This window comes from Camellia sinensis, chromosome 2 (genome assembly GCF_055761805.1).
Source record: "Camellia sinensis isolate YWXY chromosome 2, ASM5576180v1, whole genome shotgun sequence".
NCBI lineage: Eukaryota > Viridiplantae > Streptophyta > Magnoliopsida > Ericales > Theaceae > Camellia > Camellia sinensis.
The window spans coordinates 26,202,947-26,225,407 of record NC_138962.1 but is presented as its reverse complement, the minus strand read 5'-3'; the positions used below and the strand labels follow the sequence as shown (position 1 = coordinate 26,225,407).

At 34.5% G+C, this 22,461-nt stretch overlaps 2 protein-coding genes across 3 annotated transcripts; both read left to right on the top strand.

Moving 5' to 3' along the window:
* The first annotated feature begins 599 nt into the window (after nt 1–599).
* LOC114285025 (proline-rich receptor-like protein kinase PERK4) lies at nt 600–5,891 on the top strand. Its single transcript, XM_082907599.1, has 8 exons — nt 600–831; nt 1,612–2,214; nt 3,155–3,241; nt 3,474–3,544; nt 3,710–3,786; nt 4,044–4,185; nt 4,329–4,490; nt 5,293–5,891. The coding sequence occupies exons 1-8, from the start codon at nt 600–602 to the stop codon at nt 5,554–5,556; spliced, it is 1,638 nt and encodes a 545-aa protein (XP_082763725.1). The 3' UTR covers nt 5,557–5,891.
* Nucleotides 5,892–10,910: 5,019 nt separating this feature from the next.
* Nucleotides 10,911–19,181, top strand: LOC114285043 (coatomer gamma-2 subunit, putative / gamma-2 coat protein, putative / gamma-2 COP). Of its 2 annotated transcripts, none has more exons than XM_082913959.1 (18): nt 10,911–11,174; nt 12,024–12,121; nt 12,230–12,280; nt 12,556–12,669; nt 12,762–12,962; nt 13,059–13,160; nt 13,617–13,724; nt 13,821–14,054; nt 14,994–15,244; nt 15,387–15,558; nt 15,693–15,848; nt 15,938–15,988; nt 16,640–16,780; nt 16,864–17,067; nt 17,175–17,306; nt 17,394–17,567; nt 18,057–18,296; nt 18,660–19,181. In XM_082913959.1, exons 1-18 carry the CDS (start codon nt 11,129–11,131, stop codon nt 18,852–18,854), a joined length of 2,670 nt encoding a protein of 889 aa, XP_082770085.1. In that variant the 5' UTR covers nt 10,911–11,128; the 3' UTR covers nt 18,855–19,181. The 2 variants fall into 2 exon arrangements, with proteins under 2 accessions (XP_082770085.1, XP_082770087.1); XM_082913961.1 differs by having other exon boundaries at nt 11,044–11,174; nt 11,983–12,121.
* The last annotated feature ends 3,280 nt before the right edge of the window (nt 19,182–22,461 follow it).

The window sequence follows — 22,461 nt, the reverse complement described above, 5'->3', positions numbered from 1 at the left end:
ATAAGAGATTAATTTATTTTTTCTTAACTCAAATAAAATTGAATCAATATTATTTCAATATCAAAATTCCTGTTACATTATTAGTTAGGGGCACTATTGTCACAGGGTACTTCGGACTTGCAAATAATTGTCCAAAAATAGATTAAACTTCCTAATTTGTAGGAGGTGAAAGGGCATGGAAGGACGGTTTGCCGTTTCTTTGTTCAAACTACCATGCAATCTCTCTTTTCTCTTCTTTCTTTGAGAATCATCCCCGCCCTTCTCCAAAGGTACCTACCTCCTCTCTCTCTCTTTCTTGATTCCCATTTTTCTCTCTCTTCATAGAAGAAGAAGAAGAAGAAATGCATACATTCATAGAACAATAACTAGTAGAATAACAAGATATGCCTACTATTTATCTTATTGGCTTCATTTTCTTTGTTTCATTTCTACCTAGCTGATGAGATATATACATGACATGTTATATACATATATGTTATAATTTTTTTTATATATATTTTGCTTTGTGTTTTTCTTGAATCTTGATTTAGGGTTCAGCATTGGAGGAGGGGCATGGTCTATTTGGCCTTTTTAGATCATTGCCAAAAAAATCATTAAAAATGTCTTCTCCGCCGCCGGATGACGGAACCTCAAATTCTCAACCACCACCACCGCAAGACAACTTGTCACCACCACCACCAACGCAAGACAACAACTCGTCATCACCACCGCCACCGCAAGACAACAAGTCGTCACCACCACCACCAAAAAATAGTGACTCGTCACCACCACCACAATCGAAAGATTCAAAGTCTTCTTCACCTCCTCCCCCATCTTCTTCAAATTCCAATGGCAACTCTAATTCTTCTCCGCCACCACCACCGCCACCACCACCTCCACCCCCACCTCCGCCTCCTCCTCCACCGCCTAATTCGAAAGGATCAAGGCATTCGCCACCGCCACCTCTATCACACCACCGATCTGGATCGAAGGGCATTAGTACAGAGGAGAAAGCGCTAATAGGAGGAGTGGTGGCTGGAGCGGCATTGTTATTGATTATCATGGTAGTGTTCTTCGTTTCGTGTTGCAAGAAGAAGAAGAGAAGGCCGCATGATCAGATGAAGTATTACAGAGATAATTCTCATGGAAAACAAAGTAAATATTATTATGCCACCCCACTTCTACTTCATAAAAAAATAAAAAAAATCTAATAACGTAATCAGGCACAACTCATTTGAAATCACAAAAACATGAGATCTATGAAAAGGTTATAATCTTTTTTGTGATCGATTAATGTATTTACGTATTGGTTAACATATTTTATGACACCTAAACTTAAATAACGATGTAAACAAAAATATAATCACTTCAATTATGCTTTGATGAAAGGGTAAAAAGTAAATTCTTCAAATAATTACTTTTCTTAATGAGTAATGTTATGTATCATGGAAAAAAAAAAAAAAAAAATTCACAGTTAGATTTAAGACCTGAGATGATTTTTTTTTTAGTAAAATAATAAAATATACAAAATACTGAGTCATATTACCCAATTTATTTTTTACACCTCTTTTTATAAAAAAAATTAAAAAAAAACAAATCAACCAAAGTAACAAATTCATAAACAGGCCTAAGCCATTGGGGTCGAATTGAAACTAACGTTTTCACACGCAGCAGGTAGCGACTATTACAACAGCGAACAACACGCGCATTGGAACACCACCGCCGCCCCACCCGCCACCACCGGAGAACACGCCGTCAAAATCCCTCCACCACCGGGCTCCGCAGCCGATTCCGGCCAATGGCCGGCAGTCCCACCACCACCGCCGCCCCCAATGATGAGCAGCAGCGAGATGAGCTCCACCGGCTTCTCCGGTCCCCGCCAACCACCCCTCCCTCCGCCGCACCCATCTCTCGCGCTCGGCTTCAACAAGAGCACCTTCACCTACGACGAACTCGCGGCCGCAACTGGTGCTTTTGCGAAGACCAACTTGTTGGGACAAGGCGGGTTTGGGTATGTGCACAAAGGGGTTTTGCCTAATGGGAAAGATATTGCGGTGAAGAGTTTGAAATCTGGGAGTGGACAAGGAGAGAGGGAGTTTCAGGCTGAGGTTGATATTATTAGCCGAGTTCATCATCGGCACCTTGTTTCGCTTGTTGGGTATTGTATGGCGGATACTCAGAGGATGTTGGTTTATGAATTTGTTCCTAATAGTTCACTTGAACATCATCTTTATGGTATGTTTCATTCTCCCCTTTAAATAATATATATATATATATATATATATATTTTGGATTAATATATGATTTTATAATGAAATTTAATATGTTAGGGTAGGAGAATTCTATTATATCATATCATATCAACTCTTATTTTTTTATTTAATTATGATCAATATTTTTCTGACATTATTTTGAAATTTTAGTTATGAGTTTGATTATGATTTTTATTTTTTTATTTTTTTTTAATCATGACTCAAAATGTATAATTTTTTTTTTTTTTTTTGTAATTATAAAATGCATCATTTGTCAATTATATATTTTAGCTAAAAAAGTAAAAAGTCACTACAACTTGTCATATTACTTTATCTACTTTTCTATGTATCTTTTTGTAAAAAATTAGAAAGTTACTAAAATAAAATAACCTGTTCACAAGACTTTAGTTTTTCCCGATGGAGTAATGATAAAAGATCAAATACAACCCTTAATTATATTCGGGGAATAAAATTTACATGGAGATGGGAAGATTTGAGGCTTGTTTAATTGGGCAAATTATAGTATAGTATTGAGATTATTGATCCAAGGACTCACAATACATTGTTTGGTCATAATTTTTTTATTTTTAATCTTAGAATTAAAACAAACATATAATTGGAATTATATTTTTCTATATCCATTGCAAAACAAATGTGAACAACAAATTATTTATGACTAATTGAGCTGGATAATTCCGTGAATTGTTAATCCCTCCCTATTAATCCTGATGATCAAAACAGGCCTCAAACTTTCTGGCCAACAAGCTAGCCCCATTGATTTAAATTTCATTTAACATGTTATTGTAAATAAAAATTTTATTTAGGATATGGTTTTTAATTATAAAACTGTCACTATCGCAATATTATAATGGCGGATTGTGTATAAAAATTTTCGAAGTATTAACCTAATGTTAAAATTGCAGGGAATGGTATACCGGCTATGGACTTCTCAACGCGGCTCAAAATTGCGTTAGGATCAGCCAAAGGGTTCGCTTATCTTCATGAAGATTGTAAGTGATTTGTATCGTATAAGAAAAATTATAAATAGACATAATTATATTACAGAATTAGATACAATCCTTTCATATAGATAGTACTTTCCAAATGTGCGAGTGTCAATGTGAGGCTTGTGTTTAATTCTGTTACCAAATTCTATATATATAGAAAAACTGATTATATAAATATCTCTCTCCTCTCACCTTTTTCTCCCTCTCTTCTAATGATATGATATTCCATATGCAGGCCACCCTCGCATAATCCACCGAGACATCAAAGCTGCTAATATCCTCCTTGATTACAACTTTGAAGCCAAGGTATTTTTACCCTTTAATCCAAGCATCGTTAGCATTAATGTTCATTTTATGATCAGACAATTATTTTTTTGCCTTAAATTTATTTATTTATTTTATATTTCATGAGAAGAATATATTACGTTTGTTCAAAGTTAATTGATGATATTGAAATGCTTACTTATTCAGGTGGCGGATTTTGGATTGGCTAAACTCTCTAATGACAACTACACACACGTGTCAACGCGTATTATGGGAACTTTTGGGTAAGCAAACTCTCTAGTTCTTGCTTTTCTTTGGGTTTTAAACTTCAAAATTCCTTTTATGTCACATATAATAAAACATAATATAGAAATAAAATACAAAAAGTTTCACAAATTAGAAACAGGAAGTGGGGTTCATATGTGGTGATCAACTCACCGCCTTATCTTTTTTGTGTTTCCTTCATGTACAATTGAACTTTTTGTAAGCTATTGCAAATGAATTTATTTGGGATTTCCCTTAAATATGGGAATTAATGCAGGTACTTGGCACCGGAGTATGCATCAAGTGGGAAGCTAACTGAGAAATCCGATGTTTATTCATATGGTATTGTGCTTTTGGAACTCATTACTGGACGACGCCCTGTGGATATCCGCACCGATGATGACAGCTTAGTAGACTGGGTTAGAATGTCCCCAACTTTGATTAACAAGCAATATTTTATATATATATTTATATATATATGAAGAAGATTGATATGGAGTACGCTTTTTATTGATACATTTTGTATTGTTTGTTGGTTGGTTTTATTGCATGAAATGAACAGGCAAGGCCAATTTTAAACCATGCAACAGAAGGTGGAAGCTTTGAAGAGCTGGTAGATCCACGCTTGGAGAATGGCTACAATCCCCAGGAGATGCTGCGCATGGTAGCATGTGCTGCTGCTTGCATTAGGTATTCTGCAAGGAGACGCCCAAAGATGAGCCAGGTAGAAAGAAAAAATAATTTACAAAAAAAGAAGTTTGCGAGCTCAATTTTGTTTAAGCTATGATCTGATTTTTTAAAATTTTAAGGCCCTCTAACCTAGGACTAAAAAGTGAGTAAAATTCACACACTAAAAAAAAAGAGTCTAGAAGTTCACTAACAAAAAAGCCAGCATCAAGGTTTTTTCCCAAATGAAGCTCTACTAAACTCAGCCACAGAATACTCGTTGGAGCCCCTGTGAGTATTCCGTGCCACTTTATGTGACTTAGTTCTTTGTCTCTAGCATTGTTGAGGTAAAAATCATCCTTTGTTTATAAGCAAACATGAGCAAAGGTGTAGTGGAAAAACACTAGAATCCTAGTGGTTATATTAGCTCAGCACTCGAGTTTGAGGCTCATGATCGAATTTTAACAATATTTTGAACTCTCAACCAAATTTATAGATCATACTCAATTTTAAGTAGTGAAATAAATGAAAGGGCGCACAGAACAGAAACCACAAGCTTTCTGGCAGAAATGAAAGATCAATTATTGTTTAAATTTCATTAAGCTCTATACTGTTATTTTCAAGCTTTTTCCATTGGAAATAGTTCTTCCTTGATGTTGCTTTTTGAGACATGCCTCTGACTTATTGTTTACCCAAGACTAAAACTTCATCAATTTTTGTGTGAATTAATTAAATTAATAAAATCAAGCTTAAAAGATATATACAATGAACTACATGTATTTAATTTGATTTTAGTTTGATATAGTGAAATTTTACTAGTTTTGTTCAGAAGCTAAATTACTGAACTGAATGTTTCACAGATTGTACGTGCGCTGGAAGGCGATGTCTCGTTAGAGGACCTCCATGAAGGTGTGAAACCAGGCCACAGCACAATCTTCAGCTCAAGCGGCAGTGAGTACGACAGTTCATACAATGCTGAGATGAGGAGGGTTAGGAAGGGGGTAACGTCGAGCCAGGAATTCACAAGCAGTGAGCACGGTGTCACTGGAGAGTTCGCGACCCGCCCTTCCCCTTCGAGCGGTGGGGACTCACAAGAACTCCGAATCCGCAGAAACAGCCCTTGATGATGAAAAGTTTGAATTTGGCTTTCCAGGCTCACTCGCTCACTCACTCACTCACTCACTCACCATGCACTTTTTTTGAGGGATGTGAAAAGAGTAACCCCAATGGCTTCAGGGGTGGAGGGAGCACACATTTGTCAATGAGAGTGCTTAAATGAGAACAGCATTTGCAGGACAAAATCAACATGACATTGCAATTTCCTATTTTATAGTAATGTTCATGAATGGAATCTTTTTAATGTATGTTGAGTTTGGGTTGATCTATTTGTATTTGTATTATTTGCTATATATATTTATACACTTGGAGACATTAGTAGTTTATATATTTGGTTTGGCAATTGTTTTTTAGTGCGTTTTTTGTTAAGTGTTTGTTTGTGTTTTTATTTTTATTTTTTATTTTTTGGTTTCAATCAAGATAATTGGCTGTTAATGTTGCCTTTGAGAAAGTCTCAAAAGATAGATTTTCCCACATCTTGGGCACTTTGTTGCATAATATAAGACATGGTTTTTTGCAACCACGCATCTAGGTGGGCTTTTGTTGAGAATTGTATCAAGTTGACTTCTTGTCTTTGATAGAAAAAGGCTTGGGTTTTGTTTATTAGTTGGTTAAAAAGACAATTTCTTTTGATATATTTTTTTATTTTTTTGATTTTTTTAATAATTTTTTAAAGCGATTGAAGTTGATTTTTTTTAACAGAAAAATGAGCTTGTCAAATAGAACAAAATTGTTTTTAATAAAATGAATTTTTATAAGCCCCGGTTGTTTTCAGTTGTAGGATTTCACTCCGGACTTCTAGTGATGAACAATGCATATAAATTATGTTTGTTTAGTTTATGGTGCTCTAGATTGATAGTCCCTTCAGACTATGAAACGCCTTGGGTGAGGGTATTAACAGTCTGGGTTGAGATATGGTATTAAAAAATAATTCGTTCGGCTTAAGGTGCTACCGGTCATTCAGTCAGTCAACTGGCTAGTCAACTGGCTAAGTGCAAAAATATTTTTAAATTTTTTTTTTTACTTGTTGGCATTGTTTTTTGAACATTAATGATTAATATTTTTATAATTTTTGTTAAGTAAAAATCATAGTTTTATTTGTTTTAATATTTTATATAAATATAATTTAACAATCTCTATACTAATAATTATCATCAAAACAAATATAATTTTATTAATTTCCTCATTATTAACTCCTTTCTTTCTATTTCCAAAAACAAACGGGCTATAGTGCCTTTTACCAATAATCAAATGTAGCATAACAACAATAGGACGAAAAGGCCATGGGGATAGCTTTACACTCCAGTTAGACTGATGCCCTGTGTGGTGTAATTTATTAAGGTTGTTTATTTCTCTTTTTTATTTGAGAATTTGTATCATAGTCTTTCGTACAATTTATACCTGCTATTTATAGGATAAAAATAACTAAAATAAATTTGAAAATTATTATTAAAAATGTAAGAAAATGTTTTTTTTAAAAATCATATTTTCTTATTGTCAATTTATAGATTGCAACAAGTAAAACTAAACATGCACAATATAATTTTATGTGCAAAGGAGTAGGATGAAGAAAATGAAAATCTAAACTTATTATTCAAACAAATTTTTTTTTTTGAATTTAAAAGTTGGTGAGACACTTTAGCTTTTGCCTACCCCTCCGGCCCTAATTTTTCGGGACCTAAGGCGAAACTAAAATGGAGGCCTATATTTACAAAGAAAAAAAAAACCCTATTTAGTATCACTACCGTCGATTGATACTAAAATAGATATCAAAATGTATTCATTCTAGAGTTCCAAAAGAAAAAAAATTACAAAAATTAGAAAAACTTTATTCAATTAAAATGTATTAGATATGTATTGAATTAATTGTTGTGGTTTGTTTGGTTTGAGTTTTCTTGATTAAGGTTTTTAAAAACTGAGTTTTTTGATTTTTGTATTTTTTTGTTTTTAGTGAATATTTTTAAAATTTTAAACATTTTTTTTACTTTTTTAGATGCACCTTACTTAGATGTATCTAAAAAGTAAAAAATTTGTGAAAAAATATTTTAAAAAATTAATAAATACATAAAAATACAAAAAATGTACGAAGTTCTTGTATTTTTTTTTTGTATTTTTGGTATTTAGTAAATTTTTAAAAGATTTTTTTTTACAATTTTTTTATTTTTTAAGTGTATTTATATTAGGTGTGTCTAAAAAGTAAAAAAAAAAAATACTTAAAATATTAAAAAAAATTCAGTAAAAATAAAAAAATACGAAAAATAAGAAAGTAGAATTTTCTAAAAAGTGTTTTTTGAAAAATGAAAACAAACAAACTGATTGTTATTTATTCAATATGTTGTTTATGAGTGTGATTAAGATTGAATTAATTGTTCTACTTTCAGCTTCTTCTTTCTCTTTTCATTTCTATAATTATACTTCCTAGGAAACATACTATATAATCATAATACAATCTACAAATTAACTCATATATGATAGCACATAGATTATGAAACACAATTTAATGAAACAAAATTAGGGCAAAAAATGAGGAAAAAATTATTCAATTAAAACTGATATAGACTTAGGTAAAAAAAATTAGGGTAAAATTATTTATTCCACTAAAAATCTGATAAATGGAATAAATTAGGGAAAATTTTGCCCTACATGCCCCCGATTGAGATTGAATTAATTGTCCCACTTTCAGCTTCTTTTTTCTCTTTTCATTTCCAAAACTATACTTCCTAGGAAACATGACTATAATCACAATTCAATCCACAAATTACAATCCACTGATTATCTCATAACTGATAGCAAAGAAATTATAAAAAACAATTTAATGAAACAAATTTAGGGAAAAAAACTTAGGAAAAAATTATTCAATTAAAACTGATAAAGACCTAGATAAAAAAAATTAGGAAAAAATTATTTATTCCACTAAAATCTGATAAAGAAAAAGGTTTTTAAAAAAAATACGACAAATTTATTTATTCCACTAAAATCTGATAAAGAAATAAGATAAAAAAAAATTAGGTCAAATTTATTTATTCCATTAAAATATGATAGAGAGAGAGAGAGAGAGAGAGAGAGAGAGAGAGAGAGAGAGAGAGAGAATGAACTTCTTGTGACAGAGCGAGATTTGAGAGATTAGTGCTTGGTCTGCTTGCTTTGCTCAGTACTTGGGTCATAATTTCCAATTTCTGGCTGCTACTTGCTTTGCTTAGTGCTTGCTTAGTCTGCTTCCTTCGCTCGCGCACAAGAGAGAAAGAGAGAGAGATTGAGAGCTCAGTGTATGTGTATGTAGTGTTCATTTCATTCAAGGTCATAAACAATTTTGTATATATTTTAATTTTAATTGGGTCAAACCACACTTATAAATAAATATGGCCTAACAGAATATTTCGGAACCGTTTAAATTGGCCCTAAAATAACAAAAATAATTTGAACCTATTTAAATTTGTAATATGCTATATAACACTTTACTAAATTTGAGGACTCTATTTTGGGCTAATTTTTTAGAGCCTAAGGCACAGGCCTCAATGACCTTAGCCCAAGGCCGGTACTGCACCCATGGTGGTGACCGTTGAATGAGTTAAGATGAAAGAGAAATTAAAATGAGGGTAAGAGTTTGGAAAGAAGGAGAAAATTGTTAGTGCCGCTAAGAAAAGAGGTTGAGGATGGATAGAAGAAGGTGAGGAAGTGATTGGGGAAAGAACATGAGGGGTGGTTGGTGGTTGGAAAAGCAGTTAAGGGTAAAAGAGTAATTTTTTATATTTTAAAAAATGGTAAATTACACTAATAACTCTTGCGGTTTGGGTTTAATACATCTCACTCCTTGACGTTGGGAAGTTACATTCCTACCCCTATGATTAATAATATCATTTCACAAACTCCTTACTTATATATAACGCAACAACTCCTAGTAGAAAAACAGAGAAAATTATATTAAAAAAAAAGAAAACAAAGTAAAAGAAAAGAAAAAAAACAAAAGAAGTAAATTAAAGTAAGAAACGAGAGAGTGTATGAATTCAATATATTTTTTATACCAATGTTAATTCTGTCTAAATAATTATAATGACAAAGGGGTCTATATAATTTCCAAACATCAAGGAGTGATATGTTTTAAGCACAAACCTCAAGAGTGTAAATGCAATTTACCCTTTAAAAAATTTTCCACAATTTTATATTTTTTTTTCCTATCAATTCCCATTTTTCTAATTTTGTTTTAATTAATTTTTAAATGATGGTAGTATTTATTTTGTTGTTTCTTTCACCACCATTTTCTAACCATTTTTGCAAACCTCTTACTACTTTGGGAGTGTAAATTTAACCTAATCCGGCCTATTATGGGGTTGCGTGACCTTTCGTCAAAATTCGAGACAGGCCACGTTAGAAAATTAGGTTTGAGCCCAAGCTCAAGTAGTATTTGGGCTTCAAATGGATTGGTGGGTCGGGCCAACTGGTGGGGTCCGGATCCTCTAGAGTGATCCTCTAGAGTGATCCCTTATGGTGCAACACGTGTCCCATTAATGTATCCAACGGCTGAGATGATCCTTCTTCAAAACGGCGTCGTTTTGGTGAGCCAGACCCAAAAAAAAAAAAAAAAAAAAAAATGCAGAGTTGCTGCAGATCGAGTCGAGAGGAGGAAGAAGAAGAAGAAAATGGATTTGAAAGGAGGAGGAAGAAGAAAATGTAAGAAAACTGGAAGAAGAAAATGGATTTGAAGAAGAAAAGTTTTTTTGCTGTGTTGGGTTAATGGGTTTGGTTTGGTCGCTCAAGAAGTTCATCACCATGGATGAACTTCCATTTTCTTCTGTGAGCCAGACCCAAAAAAAAAAAAAAATTGCAGAGTTTTCTTCTTCCTCAAAAAATTTTCTTCTTCCTCAAATTGCAGAGCCAGACCCAAAAAATTTTCTTCTTCCTCAAATCTTCTTCCTCAAATTGCAGACCCAAAAAAGTTTCTCTCAAACCCAGAGTTTTCTTCTTCCTCAAATCTGTTTTCTTCCGGTTTCTCTCAAATCCATTTTCTTCTTCTTCCTCCTCCCTCTCAATCTGCAACTCTGCAACTCTGCAAATTTTTTTCTTCTTCTTCCTCTCCCCGAATCTGGGTTTTCTTTTTTTTTTTTTTTTTTTTTGAAAGTCTTCACCAAAACGACGTCGTTTTGGTGAGGCTTAACCACAACCGTCCGATCATCCACTTTCGGACATCACTCTAGAGAGTTACTCTAGAGGATCCGCTCGCCAACTGGTGAGGGACGAGTGTGACCATATTTTAAAAAACCTTTTTTTACTAAAATTTTATTTTTTTGTGGCCTCGGGCGAGCAAATTGAATTTCAAGCTGGGCTTACCGGTCAAACCGGGTCTCAAGGTTTCAGGATGGGCTTCAACCCGAGCTTAGATAAGCCTAGCCAGACCGGGCTATGCCGGGCCACGGGCGAAGTTCGGGTGGGCTGCGAACCGGTGGGACAAATTTACACAGCGAGCGCAGTATATGTATCTAGAGAGAGATCTGCATTTGCCCTCTCGTTCAGCCAAATTGAGCTTTCATTTTCTGATAACGCCATCAAAACCTCACAGATCTCTACAGTCTCGACGATCTCTCAATGGCTCAACCTCTCGTGAAGAAGGACGACGACCGAGACGACGAAGGTACGCCTTAGCAATTCGATCTTTTCATTGTGTTTTTCTTTGTATAACTAGCAATTTTTGTTCAATTTCCCTAATTATCGCACGGACTTGATTTGCATCGATGGCACAGATTGTTGATGTTAGTTTCAGATCTGAGTATATATCTGGTGTTGTTGCTTGTTCTGATTTTGAATATATTTTGAGAACAATGAATCCAATTTAGTTGATTTTCTGGTGTTAGAGCATCTCGAATAGTTCACCAAATTCAAATTTGATTAAAATTTTGGCTAAAATGTGGTCCAAGCATTTCATCAAATCTGCAATCAAATCAACGATGAGGCAATTTTCCTCCAAATCAAGGATGAACCAAATGCTTCACCAAATTCCAAACAGTCATATTTGTACTCAAGTTTGATGAAATTTTAAAAAGAGAAAGGATTGGAGATGGTTTTCTTTCGTAAAAAAATGGATTATACATGTTTTTAGGTTAAGTTTGGAATATTTTTTAAAAATTTGATGACAAAAAGAGAGTAACGATTAGATTGGAGTTAAGTATGGGAGATGCTCTTATAAATTATTGGACTAGTCATTTTGGTTGTGAATTTTGTGTATAATTGATCCATCTTCATTGACGTTCTTTATTCCGTAAAGTTGACCGTAGATATTCGTATTGCTTGTTTTCAGTTCTGATTGTGATGTGTTGTAAGAGAAATGAATAACATATACTTGGTATGTTGGTTTGATTATTAGATCGGTGAAGTCGTTTGAGATCTCTGTGGATTTCTGCTATTTTGTAATGCTAATATGCTCATTCTGTTGATTCCTGAAGTACATTGTGACGTTGATTGCCTGAATCTCATGATTTCACAGTGGAGTACTCTCCATTTCTTGGGATCGAAAAGGGTGCTGTCCTTCAGGAAGCCAGGGTTTTCAATGACCCTCAGCTCGATCCAAGGCGATGTTCACAGGTCCTTTAACCTTTCAGCCACCAAATTCTTAGGTTGCATCCCCATTTTTTTTTTTTTTTCCAGAAATTGATTAGTATGGGCCTTGTTTTGTTGTTTTTTCATTTTCAGGTCATCACAAAACTTCTGTACCTTCTGAATCAGGGAGAAACATTTACAAAGGTCAAGTTCCTGTGCCCCTGGTTGTTTACAACTTTCCATGCACATACACTAGCATATATGCACTTGCCTTCGTAAAGGCATATGCATACATACAATCACATGAGTCCTTGTTACACATCCCTTTTTTTTTTGTTCCTAATATTAATGCAAAGTTTGATATTTATTTGTTTTCCGGTGCATTTGATTAATTGATCGAACTGGTAGCTTTATGTTGGAGTGAAGTTGGTTATTTCTTTTTTCTCGGGAATGATTTGTTTTTGTTTTAAAATTTATAGGTTGAAGCTACTGAAGTATTCTTCTCTGTGACAAAGCTTTTTCAAGCAAAAGATCTTGGATTGAGGAGAATGGTTTATTTGATAATAAAAGAGCTCTCTCCCTCTGCTGATGAGGTTATAATCACATTGATTTCTTTCATTTATTTATTCATACAAACCTGCTTTGTAGAAACTAAGACAATGGCATTTTTATTTATTTGATGAAGGTTATTATTGTCACAAGCTCACTTATGAAGGACATGAATAGCAAAACTGATATGTATCGGGCAAATGCTATTCGTGTCCTTTGTCGGATCACGGACGGAACACTTCTAACACAAATTGAGAGATACTTGAAACAAGCTATTGTTGACAAAAATCCTGTGGTTGCTAGTGCAGCCCTTGTTAGTGGAATACATTTACTCCAGGTACTATTAAATTGTTCTAAGTTCTAACTTTTAAGGAATTGTGTATATGCAATTCAATTAGAGTTTTCTTATAATATATGTTTACTTGTCTAACAGACAAACCCAGAAATTGTGAAAAGGTGGAGTAATGAGGTACAAGAAGCTGTTCAATCAAGGGCAGCACTTGTACAGTTCCATGCCCTCGCTCTGCTCCATCAGGTATGGGTGAATGTTGAGGATTTTTTCTAAAACCGTGAGCTACTTCATGGTTTAATTTTAACATCATATTATGATGCATTATTTGTATATCATTGAGAGTAATTGATTTGGTATTGAAATAAATGTTCAGGATGATTTGCTCATGAGTTATAGTTTTCTCCAAGCCTGATATGTTACTGCATTCTGTTTCATGTATATTGGTAATTGGTCATGCTGCTCATGCATCTATGTTCATTCAACTTGGGGTGCTTCACAAGTAGTAGTCTTCACAAAAGAATGTTTTTGTCAAACAATAATTGGAGCAATGTTTTTGTCAAACAATAATTTGAGCTATGTGGGGAACATCCCTGTTATTTATGTCGTCGTTTATGACTACTGCATTATAGAACAGAAAGCTGGACTAAATTGAGGTGATATACACTGGCAAGCTTTAATGTTTTGATTGCAAACTTACAGATCCGGCAAAATGACCGTTTAGCTGTTAGCAAGCTAGTTACCAGCTTAACTAAAGGGACTGTTCGTTCGCCTTTGGCACAGTGCCTTTTAATTCGCTATACTAGTCAGGTGCATTTCTTCCCTGGAACATGACTTCATTTTTTTTAATGTCTTATCTTTTTGTCCTCATTATCAATTAATTATTGCATGAAAAAATGTTTTCAGGTTATCCGAGAGTCTAGTATGAACAACCAAACTGGGGACCGCCCATTTTATGACTATCTTGAGGCTTGTCTCCGCAACAAAGCAGAAATGGTTATTTTTGAAGCAGCTAGGGCAATCACGGAATTGAGTGGTGTAACAAACAGAGAACTGACTCCAGCAATTACTGTTCTACAGCTCTTCTTAAGTTCTTCTAAGCCAGTGCTTCGCTTTGCTGCCGTCCGCACTTTGAACAAGGTTACTTTCTTTAATGGTGTGATTGGTATTAATGGTGATCTTAATTTATTGTTGATTGGGATTAATGGTGTGATTTCTAGTGACTTGTTTTCTTTGTTCTCCTTTGCTGTCCATGACTTGATCTCTTTGCTTGTCCCGGGGTGAGAAGACTTAGAAATCAGAACTTGTATCTCTTTGCTTGTCAGTGACTTGATGATCTCTTTGTTTTTTCAAAAAATTAAAATTGAAATTCAGAAACTTGCCATTGAAAAACGATGAAATCATATATCTGAAGAGATGAAGCTAATAATAAGGGTTGAAAACACATGAGCTGTTCTTTTGTAATTCAAAAGCATATTGTATGGTTTACATTCACTTGATCTTTAGAGATAATGCTTTGCGTGGAAGTTGACATGTAAATGCAATTTTTGACTGGGGATCCTTTTGTAGTTTTGGATAAGATGGAGGAAGATCTGAGTGTCCACTTTATTTTTTTATTTTTATTTTTTTTATACTAAATAATGATCCAATTATAGGACAATCATAGAGAATGAGCTTCTTGTTCCTTTTTTTTTTTTTTTAATTTTTTGGGAGTTGTTTACTTGCTCCTAGTTTAATTATGGAATAACAGCCTCATTGTCATTGTGATATTAAATTGCATGCAATTGGTGAAGGGGTTTCTACTCTTGGAATATTTAATGTAATATATTGTTTTCATTAAATTTCTTAAAAGGCAAGAATCTAATTGTAGTTCTTCTCAAATTAGGTTTCATATACAATTTTTTACTTATCAAAGAAAAAATAAATCAGGGTTCATGTGTTGACATCTATTTCAGCAATCTTCAATTATTTTTTTCTACTATTTCTCCTAATGAAGGTTCTGTTGATTCTAATCCATCCCTGCTAGTTTATTTCTGAATGGAGCTTATGTTATAATGATTGAATTTGAATTATCTACAGGTGGCAATGACCCATCCAATGGCTGTAACAAATTGCAATATAGACATGGAGAGCTTGATTTCTGATCAAAATAGAAGCATAGCGACTCTAGCCATCACCACACTGCTGAAAACTGGCAATGAGTCAAGTGTAGACCGATTGATGAAACAAATTACCAATTTCATGTCTGACATTGCCGATGAGTTTAAGATCGTTGTAGTGGAAGCTATTAGGTCGTTGTGTTTAAAATTCCCACTCAAGTACAGATCTCTGTGAGTGAGCTGGAACTTTGTCTATAAAGTGGAGTGTATTTATGTCATACGTGCTCCATTTTACTTTTTAAATTTATTTTTCATGTTATTCTTTTTCTTCTTGGGCAATTCTTATTTATTTTTTGTCTTCCTTCTTTTCAAGGATGAATTTCTTAAGCAATATTTTGAGGGAAGAGGGCGGTTTTGATTACAAGAAAGCAATTGTTGATTCAATTGTTATCCTTATAAGAGACATCCCAGATGCCAAAGAAAATGGGCTACTTCACCTTTGTGAATTTATTGAGGATTGTGAATTCACATATCTTTCTACACAGGTTGGCTTTTTGCTTCATCATTTTATTGCTGTGCAGTTCACTTATTTCTTGGCTTTTCTTTCTTACTTCACATTTTTTTTTGCTTATTGTTTTATTGTTGGATAATTTTTTTTTTCATTTATGTATATTATTAGATACTCCATTTTCTTGGAATTGAGGGGCCAAAGACATCAGATCCCAGCAAATATATACGTTACATTTACAATCGAGTAATTCTTGAAAATGCAACTGTTCGGGCCAGTGCTGTCAGCACATTAGCTAAGTTTGGTGCTATGGTTGATTCCTTGAAAGTAAGATTGCTTTCTTCTGTTCCATCAGCATCGATTTTAGGTGAGTTTTGAGTTACTAACTTGACATTCTTTCTATATTTGTGTTGCAGCCCCGTATATTTGTTTTGCTGAGACGCTGCCTCTTTGATAGTGATGATGAGGTGAGTTTTTGTATTCTATTTCATTTTTTAAGATTGTGGTGTTATAATAATATATATCAAATGCTTGATTTATCAGGAAAAGTTGTGAAGCTTTGTCTTACACGTTTTTCTAGTTGTCACTACATTTTCATCTTTTAGATTGGTCTGTATAATCTGTCATGAGATGGTTTTGTCAGGAAATTTGTCTAGAGAAATAGTTGTTGTGGCCCATCCTTCTTTTTCTTGTGTCTAAAATGGTCAGAGTCTGAGAAATTGCTTTCTAAAATTTCCCAGTTTCATTTTCCTTTGTCCTGAAAATAGCAAGAAAGGTATCTGCTTTGTGCTTTGTTGTTATCCAATGAATTGGTGTTTGGTCTTGCTTCTTGGGGTTTGGTAAATAATGGTTACTTACAGTTGCAATTTGTTACCTTCCTATTATCATATTCTTCAAGTGTACCTGAATATATCCATATTCCCTCATAGTCATAGTTGTTTCACCGTTTTCCTTTTGGTTGTTTCTTCTACTTGTGTTGCTATGTGAGACGTAGCATAGCTGAAACAGAGCCAATTCTTCACCGCTATTTTCATTATAGTCTAGAATTTTGCTATATCTCATAATTCTCTATGTATTCTTTATTCTGAGAAGAGGCATGATTAACCATCTGTTTGCAGGTTCGTGATAGGGCTACTCTATATCTGAATATGCTTGAAGGTGATGGTGCAATTGTTGAAACTGATAAAGATGTGAAGAACTTCCTTTTTGGGTCTTTGGATGTGCCGTTAGTCAACCTGGAGACAAGTTTGAAGAACTACGTGAGTGTTCCCAGAGAGTTGGCAGTCTCTTTATGCATTGTGCAGTGTTTGTTATCATATTCTCACGTGTTTGTTCAATGCAGGTTCAAGAACCTTCAGACGAGCCTTTTGATATTGATTCTGTACCTAAGGAGGTTAAGTCTCTTCCACTTGCCGAGAAGAAGGCCCCTGGTAAAAAGCCAACTGGTTTAGGTGCTGCTCCAACTGCTCCCACGTCCACCGTTGATGCTTATGAAAAGCTTCTTTCCTCTATCCCAGAGTTCTCGAGCTTTGGGAAGCTTTTCAAGGTTTTTTACTGGACACTCCTTCCATTATATATACGGATTTTGACTATTGTTGATATTCTGCTGATTCAGGATTTTTTTTCATATAAATTTTTTGTTTCCTGTGCCAGTCCTCGGCACCTGTGGAACTTACAGAGGCTGAAACAGAATATGCAGTTAATGCTGTTAAGCACATTTTTGATAGGCATGTGGTGTTCCAGTACAACTGCACAAATACAATTCCCGAGCAATTACTGGAAAATGTAATGACCATCTTAAAAAAAGTAGTAGTTCCTTTATTTTGAAATTATTTTGGGATAATCTCTCAATTTTTTTGTGCTTACTGCCAGGTCACCGTTATTGTGGATGCTTCTGATGCAGAGGAATTTACTGAAGTGTCAACAAAGCCTCTGAGATCTCTTCCATATGATTCACCAGGACAAACATTTGTGGTATTTGAGAAACCAGAAGGAGTCCCCACAGTTGGAAAATTCTCAAACATGTTGAAGTTTATTGTGAAAGAGGTACTGTTCTCCCTTCTCTGCTTGGGGATGTGTTTTTATAGTCACGTTAGACACAGGGCTATAAAGTATCTTGGTGTTGCTTGGTTATATTTGGACATGTTCAAGCTTGGCTTGAGCTTATCGAGCTGTAAAAACATTATGCTTGAGCTCAGCCTGATGGGTACTCTACTCTAGCTCATGAGCCTGTTGGTCTTGTGTATGGCAAGAAATTTGAAAAAGTTCACGCCCTGATTTTTTTTTATTTAAAAAAAGAAGTTACAATTAAAATTTTAACAGAACATTGTTGTTGTTGTAGACCACATGGAGGCAGTGAGAATAGTCACCCGAATTGCAGACTTTTGTTAACTTTCCACTCAATAAATCTATGTCCATCACTGGTTTCTTAGAATAGGTTGTTAACATGGAAGAATAAACTTATCCTATAGATGTATGGACAAAAAAGTTACTCACCATTTCCTTTGCTTATTACTTATTTGGTGGTATTGCCAGGTTGATCCGACAACTGGTGAGGCTGAGGAAGATGGTGTGGAAGATGAATACCAGCTGGAGGACCTTGAGGTTGTTGCAGCGGATTATGTGTTAAATGTTGGGGTATCTAATTTCAGAAATGCTTGGGAAAGCATGGGCCCAGATTTTGAGCGGGTTGATGAATATGGTCTTGGTCCAAGGGAAAGCTTGGCAGAAGCCGTAAATACAGTCATTGGCCTTCTTGGCATGCAGCCCTGTGAGGTGAGTTTATCAGTAAGGTTACATATTATCCAAATTATTTGTTGACCTTGAGGTAGTTGGCAAGCTAATGACAACATGGCCTTAAAGTCCTTCAATCTTACAAGTCAATTCAAGATTGTACGAGGAAAGTGCAATGAATGATGCCTTCAAGATCTCTATGAACTTGGAGGAGTTTAGATCCAGCCTTTGTCCTTACTGTTCTCTGATTTCCCGAGAGTATTTATTTGTACTAATCTTTTTGGTATTTTAGTCATTAAAAAAAAGCCCTTGTATTAGTAGTAAAGCATGCCATTATGATTACTCTTTTTTTATATGGAAGCTGAAAGAAGACCTCAGCTGTCTCATTTTCTGGTGCACTTTCAGGGCACAGAGGTTGTCCCAAACAACTCAAGATCGCATACATGCTTATTGTCTGGGGTATTCATGGGCAATGTAAAGGTACTTGTTCGGTTGTCCTTTGGAATTGACGGTCCAAAAGAAGTTGCAATGAAACTCGCTGTTAGATCTGAAGATGAATCTGTCAGTGATGCTATTCATGAAATTGTAGCAAGCGGGTAGTTGGGATACCTCCAGATTTGTTTTTGGAAATTTATGGCTGCAAACAGATTCACTATCTGTGAGATGAATGCCTGCCTACATACAGTGAGTTTGGGAGTTCGGCTTGTTGAGATGATTCTTCTGCTATATTTTTTTTCATTAGAAAAAAAAATTTATTGTGTAGGTTTTCTATCAAGCGTGCTTGATTTTCTGTTGATCATATATGGAAATGAATTTTGCGAACACTGTCAGACATTGGTGTTAGAACTAGCTTTGAGTCAGACATATTATTGGTAATTGTTGTATTCATTCTAAATTTTCAAAATACATTCAGGTGTTCTTTGGGAAGAGTTCATTTGGGCTATTTGAGCTCTTTAAGCCACAAAAGACAGAATAAACTATTTGAGTTACAACAGACAAAACATCACATCCAATCCATAATTATTACACTCTTCTCTCACAAAAAAAGTCAAAAAAGTCAAAAAGTCAAAAAGTTTTTTTCAAACCAAGCTTTTGAATCCAGATTCAAATAGTCAAAAAAGTTAAAAAATTAAAAAGTCAATCCATTTCAGTTTTCTATTTATAGCTTTTTTTCTATTATTATTAGTGTTTAAGTATTTAAACTTGACTTGTTTATTAATTGAGCATGAATGATGCTTGAGCTTGGCTCAAATATACAATTGAATGAGCTTGTTGAATATTAATCAATATTGCGTTTTGCTGAAAGCACAAATTGAAAGAAAAAAACACAATATTATATGAATTATATATATTAATCGAGTTGAGCACTTATTTTAGTTTCAACTCAATTGAGGTTAGACTCGGCTCAAATATGTAATCAAAATTTCAAATTAGATGAGACCGAGTTGGTTGTTAACTTTTCTATGGCGGTTGTTGGAGCCTCTTGGGGCAGTGGTCTGCAGATACCGTGCCAAATATACAAGCGAACAAGTTGATCGTTTGTCACTCAACTCGTTTATGCTAATCATATTCAAACTCAACAAACTCAACAAACTCGTTTATGCCAACCATATTCAAACTCGACTTGAGCCTTGATAATGAAAAAAAAAATCCATCAACTCGTCAAATATTATTCTAACATTTTATATTGATTAAATATGTCAAATATTATTCTAACATTTTATATTGATTAATATTTAATTATTATATTTATATTACTATTATAAAATTATAAACTAACCAAACTTTGAACTCATTCTAGCTCTATCTCAGCTCATTTTGAGCTAACTCATCATTTAATGAAGTGAGTCAAATCAAACCTTACCGAGTTGAATCGAGTCGACCTAGTGAGCGACTCAGATAATTTGCGACCTACTGTTGAACTATACAGTTGATTCGAACTTTTTATGGTGGATTCGATTCCATATATGTACAGAACATATATCCTTACAATGACGAATTAACCTCAATTCCAAACCAATTTCCATTTGATATACAAAATCTACACTGAAAATTGAGTCCAAACTTTAGTTTGTGAATTGTATATACCTCAAATTCAAACCCTTAAGCTAGCGATTCGGACTCAATTTGTTCAGCTACGAGCCACAAGATCCACACTCAAAACAAACGGATCGGCCCATTTTCAGGCAATCCGACACACGAATCGAGGCCTCCGCAGAGTCCGGATGTACGAAATGGCGGCGAACTCGACGTCCTCCAGAAGAGGCATCAGAATAGGCGCCGCCTGAGATCGGAGGAGGAGGAGTAGGAGAAGAGCGACGATCTCGTGAGGATAATTGCCTCCAATTCGGACGTAGAGATTGACTCTTCTTCTGCTCTGTTGTGCGTTCTCGAGGAGCTGAGAGCGTACTTGGAAAAGTAGGTTTAGGTCTAATCTGAATCGATTGATTCCGAGGCCGATATTGACATCGAAGCGTTCGAGTTCAATAGCATTATTGTTGTTGTTGTTGTTGTTGTTGATATTTTCGCTGTCGTCATCTTCGTCGTCGTCGTTGTTGGGAGGATTGAAGACTCGGCGAACGAAGATGAGGACGGAGCCGAAGGCGATTACAGAGCCCAAGCAAGTGAAGAGTATCAGAGAAGAAGAAGAAGAAGAAGAAGAAGCGAGCGATGAAGATGAAGATGATGATGATGAAGCAGACAATAACGAACGATCCATTGTGTTTTGGGGACTTTGGCTATAATAATACATGTGTTTGATTCCGTTTGAAAAACTGGATGTGTATATATACACCAACTCCTGTGTCTCAAGGTGGGTTTAAAAAACAAAAACAAAAAATATTATGGTAGAATAAATTTTTATTAAATGCCTCCTATAAGTATAAAATTCACGCATGATTTGTATGAATCTCACATTTAAGTAAAAAATTTGAATAACATTTTCCAAACAGAAACAGGAAAAACGTGTGTTGTTATTATAGTGTAAAAACTGGGGTGTCAGTTTATTAATTTGTTTTGGTTAAAAAATAAAAATAAATAAATAAAAAATAAATAATAAAAAAAAAACAAGAAACAAATGTATATGGTAAATATTTTGAAAAACAAAAATAAAAAACAACAATGCTAAAGTAGTTCAAAATTTTGTAACTCAAATGACTCAAATTACTCAAAACGACGTCGTTTTGAGTATAAAATAATGTAAAACGACGTCATTTTGATAAATTTGAACCATTTGAATCACAAAATTTTGAACTACCATACATTTTCTAATAAAAAAATATATTTCAATGTCAAAATAGTGACCACCTGTTGTAATGGATAGACGTGGCTGTAGAGAGTGGAGATAGCGGAAGATAGTCATCAGAGTTGAGTATCACCAAGCACCAAAACAGTATGTTTTAACTTTAAATAAATATTTTTTAAACTTTTATAATTAATTATAGTTGTTTGAAACAAAAATTATATATCATATGAACTTTTATTTTTAATTTTAAAAAAATAAAAAACTCACCAATGGAGATTTCAAAGTTCACCAGGTGTTCGCCCGGTTTGGGATGGGAGGAGAAACCCGACCAGATTTATAACTAGGTGTAGGGAGGCTATCCTACCCGGTTATGTATTTAAATTATCAAATTATATTATTGTTATAATAATAACAATTTAAGTGAGACATAAAAAAGAAATAAGTAAAAAAGGCAGGGTTCGACCTTTTCACCGGCTCATCCAAGGTCTGGCTTCGAGCCTAGGGTAATAGCAGACCCTAATCACAGCCAACCAATACAAACATATTGATCATCAATGTGTTAAACAGAGTACCATAAAATCACAACTATATTGCACGACTTGGGCGGACAACTAGGAGGAAGAAAATGAAAGGGAAGGGAAAATAAGAGCGCTCTCTTTCCCGCGGTGAATGAAGACTTTGAAGAAACAGATTAGGTGCAGAACCTAAAAGAACTGACCAAGAGTACATGGTCCATATGACACATCAAGTTGATTGAAGATGGAGAAGACTACTGAAATCTAAGTTTGCTCGTTGAACTGAAAATAGTGAGGAAGAAGAAACAGGTTAATTGACAGAGTATATAGTTTTAAAAATTGGCTTCTCTAATTCAACTTCCCAAAGACTATTTATATATATATATATATACTCCTTTTTCACTATCCTAAATGGTATTTCCATGAACAAACAGTAACAGAACTATGG

What these genes read in the sequence shown, in the direction of transcription:
- LOC114285025 (XM_082907599.1), top strand. Translation starts at nt 600, where the DNA reads ATGTCTTCTCCGCCGCCGGATGACGGAACCTCAAATTCTCAACCACCA. An exon ending in CGCTTATCTTCATGAAGATT is followed by an intron (nt 3,242 to 3,473) that starts GTAAGTGATTTG and finishes TTCCATATGCAG; the next exon opens with GCCACCCTCGCATAATCCAC. An exon ending in GACGCCCAAAGATGAGCCAG is followed by an intron (nt 4,491 to 5,292) that starts GTAGAAAGAAAA and finishes AATGTTTCACAG; the next exon opens with ATTGTACGTGCGCTGGAAGG.
- LOC114285043 (XM_082913959.1), top strand. Translation starts at nt 11,129, where the DNA reads ATGGCTCAACCTCTCGTGAAGAAGGACGACGACCGAGACGACGAAG. An exon ending in GTGGAATACATTTACTCCAG is followed by an intron (nt 12,963 to 13,058) that starts GTACTATTAAAT and finishes CTTGTCTAACAG; the next exon opens with ACAAACCCAGAAATTGTGAA. An exon ending in TCACATATCTTTCTACACAG is followed by an intron (nt 15,559 to 15,692) that starts GTTGGCTTTTTG and finishes GTATATTATTAG; the next exon opens with ATACTCCATTTTCTTGGAAT.